This window comes from Theropithecus gelada, chromosome 9 (genome assembly GCF_003255815.1).
Source record: "Theropithecus gelada isolate Dixy chromosome 9, Tgel_1.0, whole genome shotgun sequence".
Classification (NCBI taxonomy): Eukaryota; Metazoa; Chordata; class Mammalia; order Primates; family Cercopithecidae; genus Theropithecus; species Theropithecus gelada.
The window spans coordinates 64,507,815-64,520,426 of NC_037677.1; the positions used below are offsets into that span (position 1 = coordinate 64,507,815).

The window sequence follows — 12,612 nt, forward strand, 5'->3', positions numbered from 1 at the left end:
TGCACACACACACACACACACACACAATTAATTATCCAGGCATGGTGGCATATACCTGTAGTCCCGACTACTCAGGAGGCTAAGGTGGGAGGACCGCTTGAGCCTAGGAGCTGAGGCTGCAATGAGCTGTGATTGCACCACTGCACTCCAGTCTGGGTGACACAGCAAGACTCTGTCTCAAAAACAAAACAAACACTTGGAGGAGAGGTGCTTGGCCCAGGATTTTCTTCCTTCATTTGCGCCTGGAGCCAAGCCATCATCTCAGCCTTTCCCCAGTCCCTCTAGAATGGGGACTTGTCCTCATTGCCCCTGGACCCTAGCCTCTGCTCCAGTCCCGATAGAAGCCTAATGTGACAACCAGGAATGGAAGAGAACCCAGGGAGCCAGAAGAAAAGAGAATGCAGGAAGGGGCGTGTGGAGTGAGCATCTGCCAGACCCTTCCTCAGAGCCTGGCCGGGGTCACAGGCTCATCTCCATGGTGGGGGAGGGTTATGTTTCAGTGTCCTTGGGACTGGGGGCTCCAGCCTCACTCCCCGACGGCTGTCCACAGTGGGGCACACCTGTTGGGGAGCCTGGCCAGACCAGCGAGGAGCACTCTCTACTTCTGGACGGCCAACAGCTCTGCTGTAGGTGGGAAAGACACACAGCCGGCCCTCCACATCCACGGGTTCTGTACCCGCAGATTCAAGTAACCGTGGATGGAAAATATTTGGGAAAAGGAAAAATAAAAAATAACAACACAACAGTAAAAAAATAATACAAATTAAAGAACAATACAGCATAAGCAACTATCTACACAGCATTTATACTGTATTAGGTATTTGGTTGTTTTGTTTTGTTTTGTTTTTTGTTTGAGACGGAATCTCGCTCTGTCACCCAGGCTGGATGGAGTGCAGTAGCGTGATCATGGCTCACCGCAGCCTCTGCCTCCTGGGTTGAAGCGATCCTCCTGCCTCAGCCTCCCTAGTAGCTGGCATTACAGGTGCCCACCACCACGCCTAACTACTTTTTGTATTTTTTCTAGAGACAGAGCTTCACTATGTTGGCCAGGCTGGTCTCGAACTCCTAACCTCAAATGATCCGCCTGCCTTGGCCTCCCAAGGTGCTGGGATTATAGGCGTGAGCCACCATGCCCGGTCCTGTATTAGGTATTTGCAAGTAATCTAGGAGTGACTTATGGAAGGATGCGTGTAGGTTATATTCAAGTACTACACCATTTTATGTAAAGGACTTGAGCATGCGTGGATTTGGGTATCCTTTGGTGGGGGGGCATGTCCTGGAACCAATCCCCCTCAGACACCAAGGGACAACTGTATATATTCAGGTGTTGGCCAAGACAGCCATGGTGCCACCTACTTTCTCCTGCCTCTGACCTCAAGGTTGTGCCCAGAGCCAGCTTGTGCCAGTGCCATGATAAAATAGGCAGGCTGGTGCTCCCCACTGTTCCCTGACCACAGTGTCAGGTAGGACCACAGTGTCCACTGATCCTACCGTGGTGGTAGAGAGAGGAGGCCTGGGATGGGGATATAGACACACCCGCTACTGCCCGGACCCTCCAGGTGTCCATGCTCAGCTGCACCTGGCTGGGAACATGAGGAGCTGCCCACCTCTGACACCTGACACCCTCACGAGAAGTCCCAGAACAAGCTGGGACAAGAGCAAGTATCAAGAGGGCTGAGACCCAGACAGCTGGGGAAGTCACTCAGGTCCTCCTCTGGCCCCTGGCTGGGGTCAGGGTGTCATACTTCTCCTGCTCCTAAGGCCTGCTCTGTGCCCGGCTCCCCAGCGCATGGCCACTCGCCCCTGTATGAGTGCAGAAGCGGCTCCAGTCCAACTGTCAGGCCACGCCTAGCAGCAGAAATCTTGCCTGGGGTCAAAGGCTGGGGGAGTTTCCTTCTTATATCCAGGAGTCTGTTTAGCTTTCAATGCCTGGCTGTGGCTGTGGTCTGTGCACCTCGCTGAGAACCCAACATGTAATCCTTAGCCTAATGACTTGTTCTGATTTGTCATAACTCAGAGTTAACAGGGCCCGTGGCACTGGAGACTGAACTTGTTACGTTGTGGCTCAGAGAAATCCTCTTGATCAAGGAAAAATGGAATTGGGAAATCACCTCCTCCTGGAGGTTGACCTTGATTGCTCCTCACCTTTTTCTCCATTTACACTGCCCTTCCTACCATCATCAACAGCCAGGCTACTCCTTCCCCATCTCCACCACTGGCCTGACTCCTGTTTTACAAAATCATATCACATTAGAGTTGGAAGGGATATTATTTTTCTTTTTGTGATATTTTCCCCTTGATTATTAAAAAAAAAAAAAAATTGAGAGCTAGGGAAAAATATAAAGGGGAGGAGAAAAATCACCCTAGTCTCATCCCTCAGAGGAAATATGAGTTCACATGCTGATATTTTCATTCCTTTAAGTCTTTTTCTAGACCTATTTTTTTTTCATTGTAGAGATCTTACTGCATTTATAATTTTGTATCTCATTTTTTAAGTTTTCAAGATGACGAATCATGGCCTGAGCCTCCAAACAGCGGAGAGGCGTCAGTGAAGACCCTTCCTGGGCTGCACACCAAGGCCCTCCCCATGAGGTGACACTACCCAAGGGGAAGGAGCACCCTTCACAGGCTACCGCACCTGCAAGGTCTGGGGATGACGGGAAACCATCAGGCCTGACCTCAGGCCCAAGGAAACCTAAGCTGTGAGCACTGAAGGGCCCCTGGACGTTCCGCCGGCCAAGGCCTTCATCTCAGCCCAGCTCCATCACTTGAAAGAAGGAGGTGATGTTCTGTTGACCTACAGGGCACCGGAAAATGACAAATCAAATGGCCTTTGCAGCAGTGCGCTAGAAACTAGAACTGCTGCCCATCATGGAAGGATGGTTTATGAAGGCCATGCATGCTGCTGACCACAAACTGGACGTGGGCTCCAGCCAGGAAAGCACTAACCCATAGTCCCTGGAAAGCCGCAGGCCGGCCGGGAGCTCTGCTGGCTGTACAGAGAGGCAGCCCCATGGTCAAATGGAATAAAGATCTCTCCCCTCACAGCTGCTGAAAAGTGAACCAGTATCCTGGATCTGCCAGCTCAGAGGAGAGGCTCTGACAAGTAGAAAAGAGAGACAGGGAGGGGCACGTAGCAAGACGGGACTGGGAAGCATTCCTGAGGCGCCTCTGCCTTGCTGTGTGCTCTCGGGGGAATTCTTAACTTCTGTGTGCCTCCATGACTCCATTGATGGGATGGCCACTTGCCCCTGTATGAGTGGAGAAGCCGCTCCAGTCTGACCGTCAAGCCATGCCTAGCAGCAGAAACCTTGTCTGGGGTCAGGGGCTGGTGGAGATTCCTCCTTCTATCCAGGAGTCTGTTTAGTTGGCCACAAACTGGACCTGGGCTCCAGCCAGGAAAGCACTAACCAGTAGCCCCTGGAAAGCCGCAGGCTGGCCAGGAGCTCTGCTGCCTGCACAGAGAGGCAGCCCCATGGGCAAATGGAATAAAGCTCTCTCCCCTCAAGTCTGCTGGAAAGTGAACCAGCATGCTGGATCTGCCAGCTCAGAAGAGAGGCTCTGATAAGCAGAAAAAAGGCAAAGGGAGGGGCAGGTAGAAAAGAGGAAAAGGGAGAAGCAGTCTCATGGGCAAATGGAATAAAGCCCCTTTCCTGGGGCTCATAAGACAGTAAGGCCCCTGGATTCCAGGTGTGCAGACTTGCCTGTGGTTAGGTCCCACTGCAGGAGGTCCCAGCAGAACTAGTATGGTCCCTGCTTCCACCCGAGCTGGAATCACACTCCCATGAACATTTTCACAGGGCCAGACCCTGGGCCATCTGAGAGGTCTGCACAACGCGGGCTGTGGGACAGCACCTGCTGCCTTAAAAGCAACTGCTGACAACAAAGATAATTTGGCTGGGCACAGGGGTGCATGACTGTAGTCCCAGCTACTTGGGAGGCTAAGGTCAGAGGATCACTTGAGCCCAGGGGTTCGAGGCTGCAGTGAGCGATGATCGCACCACTGCTCCAGCCTGGGTGACAGAGTGAGACCCTGCCTCAAAAAAATAAATAAACAATTTTTTTTAAAAAAAGATAACTTGGCTCACAGCCCTAATGCATGTCCCAGCAGCGACTGTCCAGCTGCACCAGGACCAAGCTCTCTGGGGCAGGGAGGGGTGCAGGCCAGGCAGTGGACACAGAGAATGGGGTTTCTGCAAACATGCCCTGCTCCTCGAGCCCCACCTATGGCAGCAATGCAGGATGAGGACAAAGGAAGAAGATTATGGGAGGAAAGACAGAGTCCTGGGTTGGAGTCAGCCCTGCTCCACCACCAGCTTCTTGTGGGGACTTGACCACTATGTGCCAGAACCATGACCAGTCCTTCACATGCATTCTCTCATCAGATCTGTGAGCTAGGTGTCCCCTAATAATCCATGAGGCCAAGCAATTCACCCAAGGTGGCACAGCTAGTATGAAGTGCATACATCCTGCCTGAAGGAGCCGGAGCGGGGAGCCATGAGAACCTTTCTGGCTCTAAGGCGCCCTGATTCTGCAAACCCTGCCAGGGTCAGGATGCCAGGCATCATCCTGTCAACCTGCCCCTCTCCTCACTCCTCTAGACAGCGCAACAGCCTCTGACGGTACTGCCTCCAAAACACACACCAAATCACCTTTTCAGCCCAGGCCCACTGCCTCCACCTCAGTCCAAGTCATCTTACCCCATTCCCAGGATGACCCCCACAGCCTCCCAGCTGGGCCCCTGTGTACACCTTCAACTCTTCCCTGTCCATTCCCCAACTCAGCAGCCATGGTAAAATATAAACTGGGTCACATCGCTTCCCACGTAAGACTCTCCAAAGGCTCCTGCCACCTCTAGAAAAAACTCCAAGCTCCTAACTCATGGCCTACAAGGACCTCTGTGACCTGCCTGACCAGCCCTTTCGACGTCACCTTCCACCCCTCTCCACCCCACCCATCCTCAGCCACATGGCCTCCACGCTGTTTTGCTCACATGCTAAGCTCATTTCTGCTCAGCTTCCCTCTGCTGGGACCTCACTCGGCTGGCTCCTTTTACCATTTCAGCACGGTCCTCCCATCTCCTCCCCAGGCACTCTCATGTCAGCCTGCTTCATTTTCTTAGTCACTGCTTTACTTGTTCAGTGTCTGTCATTCTCTTTTAGCAGAATGAAAGCTCCATGGGGGTTATCTGCCCTGCTTACTGCTGCACCCCTAGTTAACAGCCTAAGGCACCCACAGTGGGTGTTCCGTACACACATGGCCGATACACAAATCCACAGGCCCACCTGGTTCCGGAAGGTCAAGGCCACCACACCACCAATGAGCTCCATGATGAGGCAGATCCCAAGGATATACATGAACTGGAAAACAGAATTCAGAGACTCACCTGGAGAGGGGCAGAGGGCATGTGTGGGGTACAGGGGATGCACCATCTGCTCCAACAGCAAGCACAAGGAGAAATGTCCCTAGGGGAGCTCCTATCAGCTCCCAGGCCTCTGCCCCTTCCTCCCCTGAGAACGTGGACGTGGACAGGCAGGCCCCAGGAAAATCTGTCTCTGGAGCCGGAGGGCAGGCAGAGTGACTCAGCTGTCCCAGCCAGATCGTCACCTCCATTCGTCTTGGGGGTCTATGTGGAAGAGCACACCCTTCCCCCACCACCATAAGAGAGCTGGACCTCACTGCCACTGAGCCAGAGGGGCTGGGCCTGGCTTAATGGGCAGGCTGGGGCAGTATTTCCAGCTCCCCACAGAGAGCCCTCAGATGTGACCTCCCAGATCCCCCAGAGTGGGTGAGGGGGATGGCTGAAGCTTAGAGGATATGCACCCCCACCTCTGCCCTTTACTAGAGAGCAGGCATTATCCAAACTGATTTCGGCAACTTCCAGCCTCAAGTAGCACCCAAACCCGGTTTATAGCGGATTGCAGGGGCTTCCCATATAGGGGGAGACAATGAGGTCAAGAGACACACAAGTGCAGAGTGAACGGATCTGCCTACTCACTACCCCCAACTTTGGGGAGTCATCCCTCACCCCACAATAATGGGATGCAGATAGGATTGACTCCCCATGCCCCATCCCAGAATGGGCACATGGCCCAAGCCAGGCCCACCAGAGTCCTGGGACTTTGGCCAGAGCTGGTAGGAAAGACTCCCTGAAATCTAGAACCATAAGGACTCTGCTGGCCTGAGGCCAGCAGCGACCACCGCAAAGGGGGCAGCCCCGGCTGGCAGGGGCTGGGGAGATTGCCCAACCCTGCCCAGTGGCGCCATCTAAACCCCTGGACCCAGTGTGGGTTTGCTGGTTGCATGAGCTAATGACTCACCACCTCCTTTTTTTGTCTTTCCTTGCTCTCATTTGAGTGTGGTTTTTCCTACTCACAACTGAGCATCCAGATGAACACAGAGTTTAAGTAAGAGCAGTATTCCAATCAGCTTTAACATGCAGAAGGGGAGGTGGCCTGGGCACTCTTGGGCCAGTATGATCAGATGGGCTGATCTAAGGAGCTCTCTAAAGGAGGTGGTTTGAGGCAGGGACCAAAGAAACTGAGCTGCCCAAGGGCACAGGGGCAGGTGCCGCAGCTCTCCTGGGGAGTCCCAGCTGAGGGGTGGTGTGGTCCACTCACTGCTTGGAGAAGGTACAGGTTGTCACGGAGGGACGCCAGCACACCAATGAAGGAGACCATGAACATGACGACGCCCAGGAGGATAAGGATGATGGCTGGAGCCAGGAAGGCACTTTCAAGGGTTTTATATTTCTGCCGCTCGACCTCTGCATAGATGCCCACAGATAGGACCAGGGCCCCGATCAGCTGCAGCAAGAAAACAGAGGGTGAGAAAGAGACTAAGGTCACTTGATTTTCCAAAGCAAACAGTCATCTGGGGCTGTGGTACCTGCTGTGTGGGAGGCTTGCCCCAGGTTACGGCACATAAAGGGTCCTGTTAGTGGCTGAACTGTTTCCCCAAAATTCCTCTATTGAAATCCTAACCCCCGGTACCTCGAAATGTGACTATATTTGGAGACAGGGTCCTTAAAGAACTAATTAAAGTTAAAATGAGGTCACTAAGGTGGCCCTAATCCAATATGACTGGTGTCCTTATAAGGGGAAGAGATTATGATACAGACACGCACAGAGGGAAGACCGTGTGAACACGCAGGGAGAAGGCAGCGTCTACAAGTCAGAGACAAGCCTCAGAAGAAATCAGCCCTGCAGGCCGGGCACGGTGGGTCATGCCTGTAATCCCAGCACTTTGGGAGGCCAAGGCGGGCAGATCACGAGGTCAGGAGATCGAGACCATCCTGGCTAACACAGTGAAACCCCATCTCTACTAAAAATACAAAAAATTAGCCGGGCGTAGTGGCAGGTTCCTGTAGTCCCAGCTACTCAGGAGGCTGAGGCAGGAGAATGGCATGAACCCAAAAGGTGGAGCTTGCAGTGAGCCAAGATTGTGCCACTGCACTCCAGCCTGGGTGACAGAGTCAGAGTCCAACTCAAAAACAAAAAACAAACAAACAAAAAAAAAACCCTGCCACCTTGATCTTGGACTTCTAACCTCCAGAACTGTGAGAAAATAAATGTCTGTTGTTTAAGTCATTCAGTCTGGTACTTGATGTTATAGCAGCCCTAGCAGACTAATACAGACCCAATCTGGAGATGCCACTTTAGAGGAGAGTACAGATGGGTTAGGGGAAATGCCACTGGCTGGAGGGTCAGAGAACATGGGTTCGAGCCCCAGCTCTGCTACTTGCTAACCCTGGCCTTGAACAGGCATTTCCATGTGATTCTGTGTTCTCATCTGAAAGACAGGCATGAAGACATTCATTTCTGCACTGCTCACACCACGGCTCTCGTGAGAGAATGAACGTGGAAACACTACAGACCTGGAAGTGTGAGGCCGCCGTGACCTGTATTAAACAGGCAGGTCACCCAAAAAACATTCCAGAAGTGCTCAGGGCGACAGACATTTCACACAGTACCATAACACAGAATTTACTTTCAGGATGACCACAGAGAAGGCCAAAGGGTGAAGCAGGAAGAATTTTGAGGGAATTCGCAAGTAGAATCCCTCACTCTCAACTTTTCTAACAGTGGACATGCTGTTACAGAACACCCTGTAACTTTCCACCAGGAAAACCCAGGCTTCTTGTTGCTTGTCAACTGCCATGTGTGCTCACCCCAGGGCCTTGGCACAGGCAGTTCTGACTGCCTGGAATGCTCTTCCCTGACACCCGCATGGCTCACTCCCCCACCTCCTTCTCTTCTTTGCCCAGTTACCACCTGCAAACGGGGGCCCTTCAGGGCCACTTTATTTACAAATGGGAAGTTCCTCCCCGTGAAACTCCTGATCTCGTTTCTCTTTTTTATTTTCTCCTTAGAACTTACCCATATTTAACATACTACACTATTTCTGGTTGGTTTTTTTATGTTTTTGGTTTTTTTTTAAATTTGTCTTCCTCACTAGAACATAAGCTCCAGGAGGGGTTTTTCAATTGCTTCGGACATCCCCAGCACCTAGACATTCTGACACTGAGGAAGTAGAATCAGCATTTATGATCAACATCTGCTGAATGAACAAGATCTGGGCTTTCCAACAGACCCTCTGAACTCAAGTCAGGCACTGTCTACCCAGTCCCCTGACTGTCCAAGGATTCTGACTTTCTGGGCCACATATTCCAAAGGGCAGGGACAAGTCATCAGATAACTGGACTTCTCCACTAAGCTGAAGGCAGCATGGGAGAGTAAGTGGAAGACACGGTGCTGTCAGCTAGGGTCCAAGGAAAGGAAGGGATGATACAGACAGATGTTGGTGGGAAGTGACATGAGCATAGCCATCCCAGTGTCACCATGCAGAACACCGAGGAGGCTGCCCCTCCAGCCACTCACAGGGCTGCCTGAGCCTTAAACTGACTTCATGGGTCTCCTTACTGATCATCATGTCCTCAAGTAGATGTCCATGACCTCCTTCTAAAGAGAGCTAAATCCTGAGTAAAGGGAAGTGACTGCTTCCTCGTAAGCTTTGATGCCTGACAGGGAAGCCAGAAGTCAAACAAGCAGACACAGCTTATGCAGAAACACAGGATAACAGAGGATTACCAGGAAACCATCTCACTTGGATCCAGTACGCTGCTATGTTTCAAGGCTAAGTGCCATTCCCCTTGGCTTGAAAATTAATCCAGGATTAGTGAGACCCTTCCCCCAGTCTAAAAGGATGCCTTTCCAACACATGGGCCAGGAGGGACTCAAGACACTGACAAGCTCGGCCACCAGCCACTTACTAACAAGTTGGCCTTAGAAGGCAGGACACACACACACACACACACACACACACACACACACACCCTCTACAGGAAAATGGAGACCATGAAAATACTTACTTTTGGTAAAGAAAGGTAAACCAGAGACTATCCGGTCAGTCATACTCCAAAACTCAGAACATGGAGAAATCACTGTTCGAGGGCAGCCTAAGTACCCCAGGTCCTCAGAGAGCAATGGTGAGCAGCCATTAAAAAGCCAAGTCCAGATTGGGCACGGTGGCTCATGCCTGTAATCCCAGCACTTTGGGAGGCTGAGGTGGGCAGATCACCTGAGATTAAGAGTTCGAGAGCAGTCTGGCCACCATGGCGAAACCCCATCTCTACTAAAAATACAAAAATTAGCCGAGCATGGTGGCACGTGCCTGTAATCCCACCTACTCAGGAGGCTAAGGCAGGAGAATCGCCTGAACCAGCGAGGTGGAGGTTGCAGTGAGCCGAGATTGTGCCACTGCACTCTAGCCTGGGTGACAGAGCAAGACTCCGTCTCGAGAAAGAAGAAGAAAAGAAAAAAAAAAAAAAAAAGGCCAATCCCCCTCCTCAGTGACTCCACCTGTGAGGAATCACTCACTAAACTCAACCTGGACAAATAAAAGAGCCCTGAGGCTCATCCACCTCAAAGCAGAGAATCATGGTTAAATAAGAACCCCACAGAGCATGGAAGTTTTCAGAGCCCAGGCATGGAGTAAATAAAATATTCAAGGACTCGGGTACCTGAGGGTGGCAGAGGTAGGGTTTTATCTTCCATTTTGATAAAAAGCATAATTCTCACCCTGTCGTGGAACCAACACAACTATTATATCTTAACATTTTCAGAACTGGCCCAATATACTTTTGGAAGTTCTATGTTCCCTGTTGTAAAAAAAAAAAATCCTTTTCTTCCTTGGCAGGATGGGGACAGCTGACATCCTTCCCCGTTCCCCTGCCCCCAGCCTGTTCCCATTCCTCCTTCCTGCCTGAGGCTGTGCTTCTGAGTGAAGGTACTCTGCTTTGGAAACCATCCCCCAAGTACCGGAGCTGCCACTGGCCCCAATGCTGAGCAGAACTGACCCCAACCCGCTCCATAAAGGCAGTCAGTGGCTTCTTCTATTTTTACAAGCTCCCCAGAGCCCTGGGACCCACTCCAGAACACCCTTGCCAGCAGAAAACAAAACTTCCCTTGCTCCGATCTCACTCTCTGCTGTTATAAAGCATTGCCATTTCCTTGCTAGTTAGCCTTGAGACATTTCCAGACCATAAACCCCATGGGAAAAGCTCCCAAAGCAAATGTAAACCAAGGACTCCCTCAAGCCATCCTAGGCCCTATTTCTCCTGGTCTAGCAGAAGGAGCTGCCACCCCAACCCTCCCAGCAGCCTGGCAGGCAACTCCCAGGCAGCTCCTCATATAGCACAGGCCTCTCTGGCCTCCCCATTCAAGTGCCCCCAAGAGCAGCAGGCATGGGGAGAGGCCGGCATAAACCTTCCCAGGAACTTCGAAATTTCCAAATGATATTTACATCTCTGATGACATCAGTTTATCCATCTGAGGATAAAATTATCTGTCAATGCCAGCATGCAATCCCATCCGCTCCACTCTGCTAATTATAGCCTTCCACTAGGCAGCCGGCCACTCAGCTCTAGCACAGGAAGCAAATGGCCCATCTGTCAAGCAGGATGGCCTCAGCTAAACAGGGCTGGGGGTGGGGGGCACACGGCCATGCCCATTTAGGGCCAAAGAGGGAAAATGCGAGCTGCTGGCAGCCCACAGCCAAGCCCAAAAGCCCAGGCTTTGTGAACCACATGGCATCTTCAACAGGCTGCAGAGGAGCCCTGTGGCCCCACATGAACCAGGCCTGAAGGTCCCCTCTGAGCCCTGCATCCCGGAACCCTGCTTCCTCCTGTGCAGGGAGAGGCTCAGCTCCAGGCAGCTGCTGGGAAGCAGGAGACTCTGTGAGGCATTCCAGCACCTGTGCCTCCTGAAGGAAGCATCTGGTCACCCGTCCTGGCTGGCTCACCACAGCTGGGGCAAATCTGTGCTTAATGAGGACCTGCAAGGCCCATTTTCAGCCCCAAAAGGCAAACGCTAGGCTCTATTGTGTTCCAGGCCCTGTATTACTCTCTGTAGGCTCACAAGGGGCCAGAAGACTATTGAGAAGGGAGGGTAAGAGAGGCTGGAACTGATGGTCCCATGGATGGAATTTAGGGAGCTTTCAAACTGGAGATGGAGAAAAATCCACATCTTTACTTTTGTTTACCTCTAACTGAAATATCCCTTCCATGTGGGATGTGGCAACAAACTGAAGTAATATTAACAGCACCTGCAATTTTGTCAGCAGTAGAAATCTCATATCTTAAAATGTCATTTACATTCCTCATTACTTCAAACTTACGATAGTATTCGACTCACTGCTAGTCACTGCTAGATCTTGTGAGTGAATGCACTGATAAAGTTGCACATTATTACATCAAAAATTTGGTTGTATAAAATGCTAATAATTGTATCCTACTATAATTGGTTTCTTTTGTAACCGTGTGTATTTCATTTTATGCATTTAAGTATCTTGTCCTGAAAAAGGATCCATCCACAGGCTTCCCCAGAGAACCAAAGGGTCCCTGGCACACAAAAAGTAAGAACCCCTGGTTTACAGGAAGCAAATATCATTCCTGCCAGGAGAGGTGAAGAGGGCTCTAGGAATTTGAATGAAAGGGACAGGGAAGAGGGAGAGTGCGGGACTTCAGGATGAGCCCCCTGTCGGAGCCCGCAGTTCCTGGAAGGCCCTGAGAACCACTTCATTCTGCAACCGTCTCATGGAGCAATCGAGGTCCAGGGCTCCATGTCGGGCCAAAACAAAGCGCTTTTCAGACTTTCTAGCTTGAAAGGGGGTGGGGAAGAGCTAAACTCCAAGGCTTGAGAGAGGTTTTGAATAAAGTGAGACTAGCAGGGCCCCCTCCTCCTGCCCAGAGAAACCCTGCACCTCCCTTCCTGAGGCCCTCTGCCCCGAGGCCCATCCTGCCTGGCCCCGGGCCAAGCCCACCCTGCAGACAGTCACCTGCTCTGCACACTGCTGCCCCAGCTTCCCCTGTCCCAGAGCAGGGTGCTGGCGGGAGCAGCAGAGGCAACAGAGGAGGCAGGAGTTCTGGGCCTCCATGGGTGAGCTCAGTACCCTTGGCCGTGTCACTTCCCGCTTGTGGGCCTCATTTTTCACCTGTAAAACAGTAAAGCCTGTTGGCTCTTATAGTGATTATGCTGTGCCACTATCCTGTCAGGGGTCATACCTGCATCATCTCATTTCCTTTCATCAACATACCCCCTCAAACACCCAAGA

General features: G+C 51.6%; 1 protein-coding gene across 2 annotated transcripts in view; it reads right to left on the minus strand.

Annotated features, from left to right (window-relative positions):
• TSPAN15 (tetraspanin 15) overlaps positions 1-12,612 on the minus strand; it is a 55,202-nt gene that overhangs the window by 15,871 nt on the left and 26,719 nt on the right. The window contains exons 2-3 of one of the 2 annotated variants that reach the window (XM_025397712.1): positions 6,621-6,806; positions 5,286-5,360 (exon numbers count right to left, since the gene is read on the minus strand). The exons of the other annotated variant lie outside the window; for it this stretch is intronic. Coding sequence (XP_025253497.1) covers positions 5,286-5,360; positions 6,621-6,806 — 261 coding nt within the window. The remainder of the gene's footprint in view (positions 1-5,285; positions 5,361-6,620; positions 6,807-12,612) is intronic. 2 annotated transcript variants of the gene reach the window in all.